General features: G+C 38.2%; 1 protein-coding gene across 3 annotated transcripts; it reads left to right on the top strand.

Moving 5' to 3' along the window:
• Positions 1–331: 331 nt before the first annotated feature.
• On the top strand, positions 332–11,947 carry LOC139154645 (serine/threonine-protein kinase SBK2-like). 3 transcript variants are annotated; one of them, XM_070729503.1, is made up of 4 exons: positions 332–416; positions 5,977–6,141; positions 7,149–7,351; positions 8,825–11,947. In XM_070729503.1, the coding sequence occupies exons 2-4, from the start codon at positions 5,979–5,981 to the stop codon at positions 9,416–9,418; spliced, it is 960 nt and encodes a 319-aa protein (XP_070585604.1). In that variant the 5' UTR covers positions 332–416; positions 5,977–5,978; the 3' UTR covers positions 9,419–11,947. The 3 variants fall into 3 exon arrangements, with proteins under 3 accessions (XP_070585604.1, XP_070585602.1, XP_070585603.1); XM_070729501.1 differs by lacking the exon at positions 332–416 and adding an exon at positions 2,559–3,048; XM_070729502.1 differs by lacking the exon at positions 332–416 and adding an exon at positions 2,637–2,745.
• Positions 11,948–20,027: the final 8,080 nt, after the last annotated feature.

Below are 20,027 nucleotides of genomic sequence, written 5' to 3'. Positions count from 1 at the left end.
TTCATTGCACTGCTTGCAATCCTTTCAAAGCTGAAACTCCGTGTACCACTGAACCAATTCCTCTAAGGCTTCCCAAGAGCATTAGGCCATTTTTAGAGAGTGACTCTCCATGGAAACCCAAGTTCAGTGTACAACAAACAGTGTCCTGCCCACCTGCTTGCTTGTCCTCCCATTCTTCCCCTGGGGCAGTCTTCTGTGTCAGACATTCATTAGCAGTACTGGGTGTGAACTATCCACCTGCAATATGAAGGCTGCCAAGGAATATGGAAAGGTCAGAATGCATCTGTCTTCCATCTGAGTGTAAGATGGCATGCCAACAGGCAGGACACTTTGCCTGTGTGAATGATATCTAGTTGTAAAGACAGGTGACTTCATGGAAACAGATTTGCAGAAAAGAAACATCATCAAGTGATATAGTAAGCAGCTATTCTCCTGTTTCCCCCAATAGAATAGAATATAATTCTATATTGGCCAAGTGTGATTGGACACACAAGGAATTTGTCTTTGGTGCATATGCTTTGAGTGTACATAAAAGAAAATATATATGTGTCAAGAATCATGAGGTGCAAACTGTTAATTATTGTCATAGTGCTCAAATAAGCAATCAGGAGACAATCAATATTAATAAAAATCTTAAGAATACAAGCAACAAGTTATAGTCATACAGTCATAAGTAGAAGGAGATGGGTGATAGGAATGATGAGAAAAACTAGTAGTAATAGTAGTGTAGTTTAGTAAATAGTTTGAGAGTGTTGAGGGAAATATTTGTTTAGTAGAATGATGGCGTTTGAAGAAAAAACTGTTTGTGTCTAATTGTCTTGGTGTGCAGTGCTTTATAATGACATTTTGAGGATAGGAGTTGAAACAGTTTATGTTCAGGATGTGAGGGGTCATTAAATATTTTCACCGCCCTCTTTTTGACTTGTGCAGTATACAGGTCTTCAATGGAAGGCAGGTTGGCAGCACCTGTTTTTGTGCAGTTCTGATTATCCTCTGAAGTCTGTGTCGGTCTCGTTGGGTTGCAGAATCAAACCAGATAGTGATAGAGGTGCAGATGACAGACTCGATGACCCTCTAAATAAAAGAATAAATAAATAAAATAAATAAATAAGACATCCCCTGATAATAGGCCCAATCGAGCTTTTGAGTGCATGGCAATGGGGCCAAGAGCTTATTTCAGGGTTCAAATTAGGGGAACAGGGTCTTATTTTCAGGGAAACGTGTGTGTGTGTAATCTGTGTGTCTATATAAAATCCACCAATTATGACTACAGTTGGAATTGGAATATATGTCACTAAATAGTGTGATCCTTCTTTAATGGTCTGTGATCCATAGGCATCTTGTACTGCACCAAATTGTATAACCTTTTATTTCCATGGTTATCAAGCAAATATCATTTCTTATTTTGACTTTTTTTATTGTCAGCTGAGAAAGTTGCAAATGGCGATTACATGACCTCAGGATGCTGCCAGCATTATAAATACATATTGGTTATCAAGTTTCCAAATTGTGATCATGTGACTGCAGGGACACTGCAACAGTTGTAAGTGTGCAAGAAGCAGTTGTACACCACTTTTTTCAACCCAGACATAACTCCCAGTGCTCAATAAAATCAATGTATTAAAATCATTTAATAACAATTTGGATAACACATTACTTATTCTCCAAACAAAGAACAGGTTTCTCTACTTTGCTTTTTTGAAAGATTCTAGAATACACCATCTTAAAGGCCATGTCTTCTTCACCTTGTTCTATATGTTTGCATAGGAAAAAGGTGTGCTCAGCATTAACAGAAAATGTTGTGAAACCTTTATAATTGCAAAATCATCATCAACAACAACACTACCACCATCAGGCAACAGACTCCCTCTCAGACATTAGATATCTGTCTGTGTTTGGAGGTGGAGGGGTTTATGCACATATCAGATAAAAGAACAGAGTGGAAATAAAATAAGTGTTTCTAAATCTCTTTATAAGAAAATACAAGAAGCCAAAAAATATAATTAAGATGCTATTTATTTTGTTTCTAATACAATGCTTCTGATATATGAGATACAGATAATATGGTAAAACATGAAAAAATACCTTGGTGGGGTTTTGCAGATTAATGGGAAAATAGCCAAGAATGTCCAAATGTAGGACAGACCAACAAATCAAGAACCCCGTGAAAGACAGTGTCAAATCATTCGTACTATTGCCAAGAAAACTACATAGTTGTTTTCATGAGGAAATGTTTGACACAAAGGAATTTTTACTTTCTAAATCCTTGTTTTTCATGTCTAGATTGTAGCAGAAAGGAAGGAATTGCTTGCACCCAGAAAATAGTGAAGTAAACACAAAATAAAGATATTAGGGGTAAAAAACACCATTCACCATTCTCATTCTTGCCCAAATGGAAAGGCTAAACTTTGCTCTTGTTTTTCAAATACAGCAGTGTAAAAACCCCAAATTATCCACATTTTCACTCCTTAAAACAAACTGGTGTCATCTGGTTTGTACTGCTCAACAAATGCATATGAGAGACTGAGAGTAAAACCAAGGTACGAGACAAGTAGTTTGTGCTTAAGAAGCTTGTGTTGATCTATCAACATGGAAACAGTGAGTTTATATGGGCAGCCCAGTAAAGTTCCCTTTCATTTCGTCTCAAGACTTTCTCTCATCGAAGCTTAACCATTGGTTCTCCGGAGACAGGAGAAGAATTTCTTTCCAGGAACATCTGGTACACATAAGTAAGAAACCATCTGGGTAAGAGCAGTCAGTAAAAATAACCTTGATAAGTGGCTGTTAATCCTGTCTCATGGAACTGCCTGGACTTCCAAAGTCTTGACCTTTTGGAGCAGAGTGGAGAAGAGAGGAGAGGAGTGGTTTGGTACAGTTCCCTATTAATGTGACTGGACAGACTCAGATGGGAAATAGTTACTATAAAAGGTGCTACAGGGATCTGCATGGAACAGGTACTGAATAGGCTGACAAGGCAGGATTGACTGTTTAATCAACAAAATAAGAAGAAATACATGGAAAAAGAGCAGGTGTGCTCCAGAGTTGCTGGTAAGGATCTGCTATAAAGACACATAAATCGTTATTTCTAATTATTGTATCTGCAAAACCTACAAGCTAAATGGTACAACTGATTGAAAGTTCCTATGTTTCCTTTGCTTATTTTCTTGCATCAACTGCATTTGTTGCAAGCTAAACAAGAATGGAAGGGAAACCTTGGAGGGAAAATCGTATTGTCATGTTTTTGGGCTGAATGCAAAAGCCCTTAATTTTATCCTCTCCGTCTGCTGCCGGGGCTTTGAAATGTTCAAAGTGAAATCTCTCTGCCTATAAATCATACTATCTGCCTTAAAAGTATTTTTTCCACTTCTGATAAGATTGGTTGCAGTTGCTTTGTTAGAAAAAGGCACACTGTATCTCAGCAGAAGCATTCAGTACTTGATAATTTAAATGTAGGTGCTCCAGCATTTACCATCACTTTTCTATGCATCAGGGCCAGCATTCTGGGTCTTGTATTATTTTACAACTTATTAAAACTGAAAGGTATCAGGTTGTCCTTCAGTGTGTACACAGTCTAGAATTTGCTTTATCTGCTTATGTAAACACAGGGGTGTAGACATTTCTGAAGTTTTGCCAGAAGGAATCATGTTCTCATTTTGGAATACATATTGCGTCAAAACAAGTTAGGAACGTTGAGAGTAAATAGGAAGTAATGCTATATTTGAAGACAAAACACCCAGGTTCACTATAGGACATGTATGTACAATTACATAATTATTCTCATGCAGTTATTCTATCTGAATCTACATGGATTGGAGAATCAGGTTTAAATCCTCTGGCAGACTTTACATTCACTATAAAATTTTGGGCTAAATTCAGCACAATCTACTTCATAGGGATGGTATGAGAAAGAAATGAAAACAAGGGTTAAAGAATATATCTTTAAAGTGCTGGTGGAAGAAAGATAGAAGTATGCTAAATATAATATGTGGTTTTTCAGAGCTAAAAATCTGATTTATATTATATCTTGCTGAACAATGTAAAGTTCCAAGCACATTAGTTCCCAATATAACATTTAGGGGCATGGCAAAATTATTCCGTGTTTGATACTACAATATTTCCTGATAACTAATAATTTTCATTCATTCTCCATATTTCTGTGTGCGTTGGGGCAGGGGTGAGAATAGCAATGAGATACACATCAATTTAAGATGACAATTATGACTGCAGTTCTTAAGTAATTGTAAAGTGTTACAGTTACATTGGATTGTCATTACATTGTTTGTAATGATATTCCAAGCAGTCCCAGTAGCTGTCATTAACCAAATCCCATGCTTATTCAACAAGGCAACTTCCTGGTGGTTTCACACAACCACCTAAAAAAAAGGTAAGCCAGCAGAAAGTTGTAAGTAAGCCAGCAAGCAGGCAAGGCCTACTGCCAGATGAGAGAATGTTCAAAGCTATGTACAGATGGGTAGGTTTGAGAAAGGCACAGCAAGGGTTGATGAGGCATGCAAGAGTTTACTGGGGTACAAGGAGGTGCAGCAAAGTTGGAGCAAGGTATCTGGAAATGTGTGAATGGCCAGTATAGCACAAGTGCTGAGGGGTGGGAGGGTAATTGAAAGGAGTAGCAAAAATATTGAGACTTATATACCACTTCTGCTTTAGACTGCTTTTCAGCCCTCTCTAAGGAGTTTACAAAGTTAGCATATTGTCCGCCAACAACCTTGGCCCTCATTTTACTGACCTTGGAAGGATGGAAGGCTGAGTCAACCTTGAACTGGTGAGATCTGAATTGCTAAACTGCAGGCAGCCAGTAGTAGCCTTCGGTATTGACCACTGCACCACCAAGAGTAGGGGAAACTTATTCCAACAACTTGTGACTTTCCCTGCTGGCTTTCCCACTAACTTTCTAGAAATAGGAAAAGATTGCAAATGACAATCATGGGGCAAAATAACTGGGGATAAAGGTGAGCCGGCTGCCAAGCACTCACGATCACAGTCATGTAACTACAAAGTTGCTGGGATACTGGAATTCCAAGTATCAGTCAAAACCAGCATTTATTCAGTGCTGTCATACTTTCAAATGATTGAACATATGGTATAAACTGAGGACTGTTCAGCTTTTAAACTTAATCGAAGAGCAGAAGAAGAAGGGAATGATTAAATTATTTTCATTATTTTGCAAGTTCCACCATGGTTCTTTACTTTCCACTAATGCATTCATTCTATTTCTTTTAAAAGTGTATGTTTCCTTTCATTCCTATTTTATAGATTATGTACATGCAGCTTAAAATCTATGAAGGAGTATAGCAGAATTTGACAGCAAGCAATGATTCCTAGGCAGGCTCCCTCCCTCCCTCCCTCCCTCCCTCTTTCTTTTGCCACCCATCTTACCCAGAGATGACTTTAGGTGGTTTACAATAAAGTAAAAACAGTTTATTTAAATAAAAATGATTAACAATAAGACTAAAAGGAAATGAGCAATGGAGTGAAACTATAATCATCCCTCAATCTATTATCCACCTTCAGTACAATACATTTCCATAAGGGCCCAAGCCATTTGGCAAACTCGGGTGCAAAGGCCCCTATGAAAGGCCAAGAGGGCAGGTGAAGATCTATGACCTCATAACAATCCTCTAAAGGGGAAAAACTATCAAGCATCCTATGTAGTTGGCCAATATAATTCAATTTTTGTTTTGTATCCTGCAATTTGGATTGTCAAAATACTTAAATCTTTAAAAGGCAGGCGGTGGCTTCCAAAAGTAATCAGTTGTAAAAGGAAAGGTGTTTCTTTCTTTTGTAAAATTTATCCCATATCCTTTCTCCAAATGAAAACCAGAGAATCAAAGGAATAATAAAATCCTTTTTTGTGTTTAGCAGGACAAACTTCAAAAAAGCCTCATGGAGATTAGTTGCTATTTATTTAATGATGTCTTCTGTGTTCATCTCAAGCTTTTTGTATATGTATCTCTGCAGTCATGAAACTAATTCCCGGTGATATTGGAAAACGACTTGAGGAGATGGTGCAGCTGACAGCTCAGAATCTACCTCATGTGGAGGTGACCACTAGTTACACTATCCTTCAAGAGATGGGCAGTGGTGCCTTTGGCCATGTATTGATGGCAGTTCATCATCGCCAAGGTGGGTCTGGATTCAGAAAGCAAAAGGAGGAATAGGGAAGACTAGGAACCAAAATAATTTGCAAAGGTTCTGTGCATCTGGAGAATGATTTTAAAAGTGCTTTGGATCTTGCAGAAATTCAGCTATTGTTAGTCCTTTGAATCAGTCCAGACTCAGAAACAAGAATATGAATACTAATTTTATCTTTATTGTAAGGCTATATTAACAGAATCCTGCAAGATTGCAACTGTTCTATTAACATCTTGCAAAAATTTGTTGAGACTCTAGAAAGAGTGCAGAAAAGAGCAACAGGGATTATTAGGGAACTGAAGGCTAAAACATATGAAGAATGGTTGCTGGAATTGGTTATGTCCAAGGATATGAAAGCAGAGTTCTGATATCTATGTACTATATTAACTTTATGAATACTTTTTCAACCTATTATCCAAAGCCTCTGAAGGCAAGACAAGAAGCAGTGGATGGAAATTAATCAAGAAAAAAACAACAACCTAGAACTAAGGAGAAATTTTCTGACAATTAGTGCAATTAATTCAGAAGTTGTGGGTGATTCAACACTGCAGATTTTAAAGAAGACATTGGTACTGATTTGTTCAAAATAGTATAGGGCTGAGCAGGGTGTTGCACTAAAAGACCCCCAATATCCCTTCCAATTTAGCTATTATATTAAGACTGAAATAATTTCTCACTTCCTCTTCTTTTACTCTTTAGAAAATTAAGAAGAGTCCCTTCTGAAATGCTTCCCAGTTCTTCTGTGGACTGAGATACCTTTAATATGTCATTTGTCCAGTCTGCAACTGTTCTTCCTGTCTCCCAAGATCATTTCTACTCACTGTACGATTATCATTTTTTCTTAGCCTAGCTAGCCTCTGTTACAGAATTATGAGAATAAAATGAAAGAAGAACATCAAATGCAGACCTACCTGCATGTCAAACTAGTTCAAACTAGAATGAGGAGAAGTTAGAGCACTGGATTTCTTCTTTTCATGAGCCAATCTCTCTTCTTTCAGGAACCCCCATGGCACTGAAATTTGTACATAAAAAAGATACAAAGTTACAGGATTTCCTTAGTGAATATTGCATTGCACTGACTTTGGGGGCACACCCCTGCATTGCCACTGCTCTTGGGATTGCCTTCCAAACCCCCCAACACTATGTATTTGCACAAGAATTGGCAATGTCTCGTGACCTCTTCACTCTCATGGTGCCAAAGGTAAGTAACTACAACAATTGATTTCCACTAGTACAAATAGTAAACATGCAGAAATCATCCTTTATAATCCATTATTTAAAAAAAAATTAAAGGGAAAAGGTTGTTGCCATTTTGCCAACGGTTATAGGGAAAAGCCCACACTCAGCCATTGGAACTCCAGCTGGTATCTGTTCCCAATTTTCTCAGGTGAGGATTTTTTGGGCGGATGAATTATAGTAGTGCCAAGCTCTCCCAGGACTGTGGTTTTGAATCCAAAAGAGAGTGGGATAGGGAAAGAGAGAGAGAGAGAGAGAGCTGTGGTGGAGAGATAGCAGAAGAGAGAGACAGAGAGGGGAGGCAAGAAAGAGAAAGACTGGCAAAGGAGAGGGGGGAGGGAGAGAGAGAGAGAATGAGATGGATTTCCTACTAAAGATGTGGACAATACTTTCATTGTTCTCCTTAACACTGGAATTATTCCTCTTAATTTAGATATTTTATATACTGCTCAAAAAAATAAAGGGAACACTCAAAAACACAATAAAACTCCAAGTAAATCAAACTTCTGTGAAATCAAACTGTCCACTTAAGAAGCAACACTGATTGACAATAAATTTCACATGTTGTCAGCACATTCGACTTTGTACACAACAAAATATTCAATGAGAATATTTCATTCATATCTAGGATGTGTTCTTTGAGTGTTCCCTTTATTTTTTTGTGCAATGTATATTATCTCCCTTTTACTATCTAAGGCTATGTAAACTATATCATGAACTTTCAGCCTATATAAACCATGCTTTTAATGATGAGATTAAACTCAAATTTGCTTTTTGGATTGCAAAATTTAAGATGGTTGATTTATTCCTTATGTGCACATTTATTATATGTAATTGTAGAATAAATATTTTGAGGCAAAAAGCATGTTTTTATCTGTTCCACATATGCCCTTTGTAGCAGACAATTGCTCAGTAAAATATAGTTCTCCCTACTGTGATAGAAAAGAAAGTGCTTCTTTGAAGGTGGTATGTACTCTTTATAATAATAGTTCTAATTATTATATTTTGAAAATATATAACTAGAAAGAGACAGAAACTGTCTGCTATACTAGCTTTTGGATGCCAGACACTCTTTTTGCATTAGGTGATAGACATTGAACATAACTCAAGTTTATGCCGCTTTCCTCTTCTTGGTTATGTTTCAAGTTATTTCTTGGAAAGCTGCCTGAAATATGAGTGCTTTAAAAGACTTTGTGTCCCCTTTGCTGGCCTTACAGATTAGATTGGTAAATCAGCTGTAGCCTGTAAACTGTTAAAAAAACACTACATAGTACTAAGTACTAAGATCATGAAGAATCCAATTTTAATTATTTTAATTAATTATTATTTTAATTATTATTAAGAGTCCAAAAGGACCAGATAGTAGATTCAGATATTTCTCATCATTGTTAGGATAACTGTTAGGCTGGGGCTTACAAATGTCACCTTTTATTTTCAGGTTGGCGTACCTGAGCAACAGGTAAAGCGCTGTGCCCTGCAGCTTGCAAGTGCCCTGGAGTACATGGAATCCAAAGGACTAATCCATCGAGATATCAAACCAGAAAACGTGTTGCTCTGTGACCCTGAATGCCGGCGCATCAAACTGACTGATTTTGGACTGAGCTGCCCAAGGGGCCAAGCCATTAAGGCCTTGCCTGAAAGTCTGCCTTATACGGCACCTGAAATGTGTATCCTAGGCCCGAAAGCTAATCTGGAAGCCCAGCCAAGCCTTGACACCTGGTCTCTCGGAGTGTTGCTATTCTGTGTGCTAACTGGCTACTTCCCCTGGCTTATAGCTGGGCCCTCTGATCGGTATTATCGCAGCTTTGTCTCCTGGCATCGTAGCCCCCGTTTTGTATCACTTCCAGCCCATTGGGAACGTTTCACTCCCCAAGCATTAGAAATGTTGCAAGGGCTCCTGACACCCAACCCAGCACTCCGTAGCCATGCCAAAGTGATTATGAATTACATCAAAAAACCTTGGTTGATACCAGAAGTAAAGAGTTGCATCCGACCCAGCAGAGAACTTCTTGGAACTACCCGGAGATGCTAAAGACCAAGTGTGTTGCAAGGAGAAATAAGAGGCTCCAAAACCTCACCTTAGCTTTTAAAGGACCAAAGATGTCCATCACCTGATGAGGATATTTTGTTTGGAAAAAATCAATGAAACCAGAGAAACAGAGAAAAGATGGCTCAAGTCATCATCAATGACTTGGACAAGGGGATAGATGGGGAACTTATCAAATTTGCAGATGACACTAAACTAGCAGGAAGAGCCAACACTCCAGAAGATAGAAACAAAATACAGAAGGATTTTGACAAACTTGAACAATGGGCACTATATAACAAAATGAAATTCAATGGTGAAAGAAGCCTACATTTAGGCAAGAAAAACAAATTGCACAGGTATAATATATGTGGTACATTGCTCAACAGTAGTAACTGTGAAAGGGATCTTGGAATCCTAGAGGACAACCATTTAAATATGAGCAGGCAGTATGCAGCAGCTGCCAAATAAGCCAACACAGTTCTAGGCTGCATTAACATAGGGATAGAATCAAGATCACGTGAAGTGTTAATACCACTTTATAAGGCCTTAGTAAGACCACACTTGGAATACTACATTCAGTTTTGGTCGCCATGATGCAAAAAGGATGTTGAGACTCTAGAAAAAGTGCAGAGAAGAGCAACAAAGATGAATAAAGGATTAGAGGCTAAAACATATGAAGAACATTTGCAAGAACTGGGCATGTCTAGTTTAATTAAAAAGAAGGACCAGGGGAGACATGATAGCAGTATTCCAATATCTCAGGGGTTGCCACAAAGAAGGAGTCAACCTATTCTCCAAAGCACCAGAGGGTAGAACAAGAAACAATGGGTGCAAACTAAATAAGGAGAGAAGTAATTTAGAACTAAGGATAGTTCTAAATTAGAACAATTAACCAGTGGAATAGCTTGCCTCCAGAAGTTGTGAATGCTCCAACACTGGAAGTTTTTAAGAAGATGTTGGACAACCATTTGTCTGAAGTGGTGTAGGGTTTCCTGCCTAAGCAGAGGGTTGGATTAGAAGACCTCCAAGGTCCCTTCCAATTCGGTTGTTGTTGTTGTTGTTGTTGTTATTATTATGAAACAAAACAAGCTAGTGAGCTAAGAAGGACCTGTAATGATCTGCCTCAGCTAGTCCTTCAGGAAAATCTCTTGAAGCCATTACGTTTAATCAAAATAATTTTTTATTAAGAGAAAATGATTATAGGAAAACAAGATTCAATTCAATTCAATTTATTAGATTTGTATACCGCCCCTCTCCGAAGACTCGGGGCGGCTCACAACAATAATAAAAACAATATTCCAGCGAAAACAAATCTAATATTAAAAAGCACATAAAACCCTATCGTAATTTTAAAAAGCAAACAACATATCCATATCCAAACATAAATATTAAAAAAAGCCTGGGGAAAGGTGTCTCAACTCCCCCATGCCTGGTGGTATAGGTGGATCTTGAGTAATTTACGAAAGACAAGGAGTGTGGAGGCAGTTCTAATCTCCGGGGGGAGTTGATTCCAGAGGGCCGGGGCTGCCACAGAGAAGGCTCTTTCCCTGGGGCCCGCCAAACGACATTGTTTGGTCAACGGGACCCGGAGAAGGCCAACTCTGTGGGACCTTACCGGTTGCTGGGATTCATGAAATCTAAAAAGGCCCATGTGAAGCAAATTGCATTTTTTTTGCTTCCCCAAATCTAACCACCCTGACCAATCTACTGGCAGCCAATGTGATGCTGCAAGGTTGTTATGGAAACTCTGAAGTGCTCAGCAGATAACAGGTCACCCTCAGGGCAGAATAGCCTTGAAGTCAGGCTTGGAGAGAAGCCGGCTCCATTTTAAAAGACAATCTCCCTCCCTAATTCCCAAGCAGATGCAATCAAAGCAAACACCTGTGAAAATGCCAGCAAGTCTCCTCATCATTTCAAAAGAATGGCAGGACACAATGGTGGGCATGACACTTTTCTTAATCAAAAAATATCCCTCAAATTTTTAAAGCTTCTTAAAAAGAACCAAGCGAAAAGGTCATAATTTCCTTCCTTCATTTTGGATCAACTAAATGGAGATCATAGTTTCCTTCATTCAATTTGGATCAGATAAAATGAAGTCAGTTTAAAATTTCTTAGGAATGAGTTAGGTAAAAACTAGTGACCCCTTTTCCTACAACATCAGTCAAATGCAAGAAACTTGTTTGATGTTGTTGTGAAGCACAAAGTCCTGTTTTTGTTTTAAAACAGCCCAGGAAACTTGGGTTATAAAGAAAGATGATCAATGAACAATTATATACCTCTTTATCGAAAGTCATCTTGACATATCTAATTCAGATATCTAACTAATGGATGGCAAAATGAGATTTTATTGCAAGGAGTCCTGTAATTTTTTATGTGGTAAAATTGTCCAGAGTTTCTGATAGGATAAAACTGGGAATCTGAAATTGATGCTGTTGTGATTGTGGCACTGTATGCATTTAGCTGAATTAATGCTGTAATAATATTCACTTAAGTGTATGGTTGTAAATAAAGTGTATATATTTATATTGTTAACAATATATTGGTGCTTATATTTGTTTATACAGTATTTCTTTTCTATTGCCTGACGTGTTATTTTAAAGAAATATTATCTCTGTTTAAAGCTGAGGGACAATATTAAAGTAAATCTGAGTCAAAATATAAAGCTCAGCCTTTCCCTCTGACTTCCAAGTTACAAAATGCTTTCATTCCTGTCCTTTCACATATTTAACTCTCTTTTGTTTGGCTCCAAACTTTTCTTATGGCTTTAAAATCTCTGGTTCTTAGCTTTCTGGCAACCATCTAAATGGAAGAAGGCAGTAATATTCACTTCACTTAAGTTCTTCACTTAAGAACTATTTGTTTAGCGACAATCCAAGGTTACAACTGATAAAAGTGACTGCTTCTCCCATTTAACACCAACACAGCATCTCCACGGATACATAATCACAATTTGGTCAACTGGCAGCCATTACACATTTATAATGGCTGCACTATTCTGCAGTCACGTTTGCTATTTGGGATCTTTCCAAGCAACTTCTGACAAGACAGTCAATGGGAAAGTCATAAGCCACAGACATAAGGATGGTTATTAAAGATGAATTTTTTGGTCTTATCATAATCTTAAATTGAGGACTACCTGTAAATATTATAATAGATTAGGCTCTGTCATTTCAGACTGCAAATCACATTTCTTAATGTCTTCATTCATTATCAATTCATTATCAACATTCAATCAGTAATCAAACATAGTCCTCTTTTTTTGATGTATGATATACTCATTAATAATGTGGTGTAAAATACTCATACTCTGAATATTCCACATTATTTCTGGGGGATGTGAGAGAAATGTACTCAGGCATGCATCTCTATCTTCTTCTAGTCCAGTGCTTCTCAAATAGTGGGGCACGCTGCCCTGGGGGTGTGCAGCAATGCCCTGGGCAACATGCTTTTTGTACCACAGGGAGTAGGACATGCATGCTATGTGACACTTGTACCAGTAGGACCATCGCGTTCCTCATTGTTGTGTCCAGGGCAGCCCCTTCTAAAAGGAAATATCTTGCAAGTTCAATCTCACATCTCACAGTAGGGTGCAATTTGGGAGTGGCAGATCAGGCAGGGTGGGACAAATGATACTATTTACAGTCCCAAAGGAGAGTTAGAGGTGTGTGAAATGTTTACTTCTTCCTGGGGATGGAGCATAATATAAAATAATTGAGAAGCACTGTTCTAGATCTGACCGAATACTGTTAAGATCTTATATTAAGACTTATCTAGTGGCGATCAAAGCGACAAGATCTTCCCATTTTTCCACTGTGATTGCGTCTGGGCATCTCACCCAGATGCCCTGTTTAGGGTGACCCGCTCCCTCCTTGACACAAGGGAAATGGTGGAGCCCTTGCAGGGTAGAACTGAGGAATTTAATCAGTTTCTTGCAGACAAAATCGATCAGATCTGGATCGACCTGGACTCTGATTGTGCAAGATCGACTGAGGTGACTGGGGCAAGTATTAATCCAGTTGTATGGGGCGAGTTTGAACTTGTGACATCTGATGAAGTGGACAAGGACATATGAGTTGTGAGCTCCTCCACCTGTTTGTTGGACCCGTGTCCTTCCTGGCTGGTTTCGGCCAGGGAGGTGACGCGAGGCTGGATCCAGGCCGTTGTCAACGCTTCCTTGAGGGAGGGATTCTTTCTGCCTCCATTGAAAGAGGTAGTTGTGTGGCCTCTCCTCAAGAAGCCTTCACTGGATCTGGCTATTGTCTGGTCTCCAACTTCCCTTTTTAGGGAAGATTGTTGAGAAAATAATGGCACTCCAACTCACGCGGTCCTTGAATGAAGCAGATTATCTAGAGACTCTTATCAGTCTGGTTTCAGGCCTGGCTACAACATGGAAACTGCTTTGATGCACTGATGGATGATCTCTGGCAGGATAGGGGATTTTCATCTATACTGGTGCTATTTGAACTCTCAGTAGTTTTCAATAACATTGACCATGGTATTCTTCTGTACCGACTGGAGGGGTTAGGAGTGAGTGGCACTGTTCTATGATGATTCTCCTCTACCTCTCTGATCAGTCGCAGTCAGTGTTGGTTGAGGGACAACGATTGTCTCCTAGGTCCCACCTCTTTGGGGTGCCTCAGGGGTCGGTTCTCTCCCCCCTACTCTTGCATATCTACATGAAACCATTGGGTGAGATCATTCGTAGGTATGGGGTAAGTTTCCATCAGTACGCCGATGACACTCAGCTGTTTGCCTCCACTCCATGGCAATTCAGTGAAGCAGTGGAAGTGATGTGCCGGTGTCTGGAGGCTCTGAGTGTCTGGATGGGCATCAACAGGCTCAAGCTCAACCCTAGCAAGACTGAGTGGCTATAGGTTCTGCCTCCCAAGGACAATCCAACTGGTCCGTCCATCACTCGGGGAGGGAGAAATTTTGTCCCACTCAGAGAGGCTCTGCAATTTAGGAGTCCTCCTAATCCACAGCTGAGGTTAGAACAACATCTTTTGGCTGTGGCTAGGGGGACTTTTGCACAAGTTCGCCTGGTGCGCCAGTTGCGAGCCTATTTGGACAGGTAGTCTCTTCTCACAGTCATTCACGCCCTCATTATTTCTAGGCTCAATTACCGCAATGCACTTTACTTGGGGATACCCTTGAAAAACATTTGGAGACTGCAACTCATCCAGCATGCAGCTGCGAGAGCTGTTTCGGGCGTACCTAGATAATCCCACATTATTCCAGCACTTGTGAGCTACACTGGCTGTTGATTGGTCTCTGAACGCAATTCAAGGTGTTGATTATTATCTATACAGCTCTACATGGCATTGGACCAGATTCTTTATGGGACCATCTTCTGTCTCACATATCTCAGCGACCAGTTAGGTCGCACAGAGTTGGCCTCCTCCTGGTCCCATTGGCCAAACAATGCCCATTGGCGGGTTCATAGGGGAGAGCATTCTCTGTTGCGGCCCCGATCCTGTGGAACCAACTTCCCCCAGAGATCCGCCCCCCCCCCTCTCCTTGCCTTTCGAAAGACATTAAAAAAACATATGTGCTGGCAAGTCTGGGGACTGTGAGTGACAGCTTTGCTCTGGTCATTAATATGAAAGAGGAATGATTTTTTTCTTTTATTGTGGGTTTTATGCATTTTTAATGTTTAAATTATATTTACTGTTTATTGTATATATTTTTTACCCTTGTGAGTCACCTTGAGTCAGCCAAAAGAATGGCAGCCTATAAATCTAATTAATAAATAAAATAAATAGTCTCTCTTTTTTATATAACTTCACAAATATTTGCTTTCCTAAAAGAAGATCAAAGTACTGTACTATTACTAGTTATATTGATAACATTTTTTAGAATATCACTATAGATTAGTGATGCAGGTCGGGTGCAAAAAGAGCTTGTATGAGATAGCATATGTGTGCATTCCCACACCCATAATGCAATGTCCTCCCCACCATGCATGTGCGCACAACGCCCATTCCATACTGCCGCCTCTGCATATACACACAGGTCTCACTGAAGCCTCTGGATTTTCGGTAGGCTCCAAACTTCCATTTTTTGTCTTCCCCAGGCTTAGGAAAGCTTCCAGAGCATGTGGATAATGAAAAATGGGCCAAAGGGGCCTACCAGAAATTTGGAAATAAACTTCCAGTAGGTCCATTGGGCCATTTTTCGCTCACTCCAGGCTTCAGGAAAGTCTCCAGAGTCTGTGGATGATGAAAAATGGGTCCAAAGGGCCTACCAGAAGTCCAGAGACTTCAGTGAGGTCTTTGTGCATGCAGAGCCACCCCAAGTCTTTGGAGAGGGGCGGCATACAAATCTAATAAATAATGGGGGAGATTGTGCACATATGCATGGGAGAAGGCATCACATTATGGGTGTGGACATGCATGCATATGCTATCTTGCATATGCACAAACCTTTAGAACCTGAACAACAAAAAAAAGGTTTGCCATCACTGGCCTAGATAACAGGGGAATATAATGTAAGGGTAAGAGCATCTCAGAAGATTCTAATGCTTGGAAAAAATAGTCAAAAAAGAAGAGAAGTGAACTAAAAATTGAATAATTGCAATAATTAATAATACAAATATGAGTTTCAAGAACCTAGAAAGCAATTCTGTCAGGAAAATCCTAGCCTTGTATCAAAAGTCAATGGTGACTGAACAACTGAAAAACAGCATGCTCACTTCAAAATGAAGATTGAAGTAGATGAAGGACAAACAGGAATTAGCCCCGATATCTTTAATTATCTGTTTATTAAGATGTGCAAATAAATTCTGACTATTTTGCAGGCATTTTTCTTAATGGCTGATATATGTCAAAATGGCAAAGTTAAAACATTTTTTCTGTCATCTTTTTCTACATACCCAGGTATTTCATCTGCATCTCAGATGTTCAAAATGATATTCTTGGGTAATATTGGCTGACAGCCTCCTAAGGAAAAAGTAATATAAAGAATTATTCATCTGCCAGACCCATAATTATCAGTAACAGTAAAGCTTCGAGATTTGTACTCAAAACAAAATAAATCCCAGAAAATCCACTACTAATACATCTATATGGATAGGTTAGGGGGTTTTGTTGTTACCAAGACAGTGGTAGTTTTCCCTTTTGGCTTTTACACAAAAATGTCATTTTGGTAATTTTGAATTTAAGATAACCAGATGTCTAGGGCAAAAAGGAATCTACCCATTGTTGGTATTAAAAGGGTGGCTTAACATTTGTTTTGAAGTTGGGTAGGGCAGCCAGAAAAAGAAAGTGAGAAGTACGGTTCCATACGATTGAACAAGTTTTGAAGTCAAGTGATAATAATTTTGTTGATGAGGACTGAATGTGCTATGCTGTGTGCCAATCTTGCTGAAATTTAGGCAGATGGTGGGGAAGTCTAATCCTCTGTCTGTAAACACCTTTGAAAATTGATAGTTCAGATGTGAAAAGCAAATGAGTGGTGAAGACCCAGCCTCAGTGCTGTCAGAAAAGTTCTGGATGGGCATGTTTCAAGATTCCTACACTTTTGGCATAGACCAACTCTTCTTATACACAACGCATAGCGCTCAATATTATGCAACCTCAGATACAGATAAACCTCAGATACAGATTTCTTGTTTCAACAAATTTCAGCAAAGACAGAAATCTCTCCTGACATGGGTATCTTATTCCAGACAAAAAAAGCTTTATGTGTTCTTAGTAATAATGCAATTGTCTTTGATTAAAGAGTCAGCTACTGTTATATAACCAAAGTCAAATACCCTCAACATATCCTATGAAATCATGATAAATAAAGTTTATAACTAATGGGAGCCTGTCATAATTATTGCATCATAAAGATATCTGATAGCTGGGGCAGATTTCAGGGAATGTTGCTCTCCTGGAGTCAGGTCATGACCACACATACCCTCATGTACTTAGAACAACATATCTTTCCCTGCAACTCTTTCCAGAACTTTTTGATCTCTTCTCAACTTTGTTTTGTGGCCATAAAATAGGTATAATCTAAATGGATGCAGCGATGCTTAGTTCTTCAGAAGAAATCTGATATCAAATCCCATGTTCATCTAATATCTGTTATTAGAATATATCCTTCTTGACTGAATGTTTGAAGTCTCAATACATTTCATAATAGTCAATATTAATAGCAGAGCACAGAAAAAGTATCCATAATGTTAATATAATACATAATATATTGTATCTACGGTATACTGTTTTGTTAACTGAATTTACTCTTGGACTGATTCCAATGGACTAACCTTTCTAATTTGATAAAAGACTTGTTCTGAACCATAAAACATTGCTAATAACAGCATGTTAGAAGGAAATAAAATAAACCTTAATTTGTTTTAATCTGAGTATATAAACAATAATTCAACTGCAGGGATCATTGGATGCTTAATGTGAAATAAGCAAAGAGGTCAACTATCACTATAAAGCTTATTTTTAAAAAGTTGTACAAAGAAAATCAGTCACTCCAGACACTAAAGAGATACCATATATTTCAAATACCTAAAACTCTTCTTGGATGTTATGATAAGAAACTCTATTGCTGACATCATAATGCAAGAGTTAAGGAAGGATTGTTGAGAATGGGAACACAATAGGGAACTATGGTATCTCAAAACTGCAAATGATTGTTTTATTTTTCCTACAATCATTTTTAGTCAACCCTGTAAGCCAAAGATAACGTTATGTCTCTGAATATGTGATATTCTGTAACCTTAGCAGTAATTATTTTATTATTAGCAAAGTTTGTAACTGACGCACATTGCTTTTAAGAAGACATGCTAGACCTCTTTTTCATGTTCTCATTGGTTTTCCAGGCCAGGGTAGTTTGGAATCAGCATTAGTTTGGAATTGCATCAGCACATCTTTAAATGTTGGAAGTGCAATTAGATACCAGGTTCATACTATCATATGTTGTGGACATGCTCACAAGCAAAAAAAAATGGACTAAAATATATACTTGGCTAGAAAAAATGATAAAACAACATATGTATTTGAAAATAGAGATATTCTTGTTGGATATATCACCAGAACAGTATGACAAAGGGAAAATATGTTTAATTTTAAATGTATTAAGGGCAGCAAGAATTGTGTTTGCACAACAATGGAAAAATGAAGGATCCCTACAGATAAAAATGTTATAAAAATTAGAATGTGCTTAGATTAATACTTAAAGAAAAGAAAAGAAAAGGAAGAAACATATTTTTAACATGAGACTTGTTTTATCAAGGGTTAATTAACAGAATCAGATATTAGAATAAAAAGATCCAAAAGATAAGAACTTTTATGTAAGGTAGATAAATTAATTGTATTACTATTTTGTGATTATTACTAATATGTTTATTATGCTTATTATGATTAATATTCATTAATATTGCATTTCTACTTAAAATTGTATACAGACAACATGCTATTCAGATAGATATAGAATTTATACATACATCTATACATACTGAAAATACTGAATAATATAAACAAAATTCCATTAAAAATTAAGAATCATAACATATTTGCCTTGGAGCTGATCATCAAATTGATGAGCTATCAGTGAATTATAACAGACATTCATAACATCTATATACCAAAGCTCTTGTGTTTGAGTTTAACTAGGGGAAAACAGTGAATTTTAAAGCAAAACTTTTTCAGCCAACTTCAAATGGGTTAACTTATAGAATGTGTCCAAAATCCAGGACCCATGAGTCATTAAGAATTGAAATTTGATAAATTTTATAAAATATTTTCTGACATAAAAATGATTATCAAACAAGTTACAAAATCACACAAAGTGTCATAAAACATTTCCTACGGTTGTCTCCTAATATGTGACTGTGCAATGCAACATAGGCTACTCTGAAGACATATACAATATATACCGGATTTTTCAGAATATAAGACACACCTTTCCCCTCCCCCCCCCCCCACCCTGTGACATCTTATATAATGATTACAGCCATTTTTGGCCTCCCAAAGCCCCGCTCCTGCATCCCATTTTTGTGAAAAATGGGCCCGTTTTTCACAAAAATGGAGTGTGCCAACGATTTGAGAAGTCTGCGGAGTGCTCCTGGAGGCTGGGGAAAGGCAAGAGCACTGTTTTTGCAGAGTGGGGTGAAAAACGGGTGAAGGCAAAAAACGGCTGAAGGCATTGAAGAATATCTGAAACAATGACCAAAGGGGTATGGTTTGTTTAGTTTGAAGTTAACTATTGTTAAGAACACAAACAAGAATAGGTGGAAAGACATGATGATCTTCCACAGAGCCATATAATGAACTGAATTTAGGGGTCAGATAAATAAATTAGATTTCTTTTATATATTGTTGTATTTATGATGTTGTACGCCCCCTTGGGTCACTGTGAGGAGGGCGGCATAGAAATCTAATGGATGGATGGATGGATGGATGGATGGATGGATGGATGGATGGATGGATGGATGGATGGACGGACAGACAGACACGTAGATAGGTAGAAAGACAGACAGACCGACAGACAGATAGTATTTAAAAATTCATTGAGCTTCCTTCTACAAGACTAATTACAGGATTAAAAAGTCACCAGACATATAATACAGCAATATCCAACAAAAAGTTTCAGGATTTCCACCTCACACTTGAGG

Source organism: Erythrolamprus reginae, chromosome Z, assembly GCF_031021105.1.
Source record: "Erythrolamprus reginae isolate rEryReg1 chromosome Z, rEryReg1.hap1, whole genome shotgun sequence".
Taxonomy (NCBI): domain Eukaryota; kingdom Metazoa; phylum Chordata; class Lepidosauria; order Squamata; family Dipsadidae; genus Erythrolamprus; species Erythrolamprus reginae.
The sequence above is the reverse complement of the archived record's forward strand: the minus strand, read 5'-3'. Positions and strand labels throughout refer to the sequence as shown.

Coding starts and splice junctions, on each gene's coding strand:
- LOC139154645 (XM_070729501.1), top strand. CDS start 3,015: ATGGAAAAAGAGCAGGTGTGCTCCAGAGTTGCTG. Junction 3,049..5,976: donor GGTGTGCTCCAGAGTTGCTG/GTAAGGATCTGC, acceptor GTATCTCTGCAG/TCATGAAACTAATTCCCGGT. Junction 6,142..7,148: donor GGCAGTTCATCATCGCCAAG/GTGGGTCTGGAT, acceptor CTCTTCTTTCAG/GAACCCCCATGGCACTGAAA.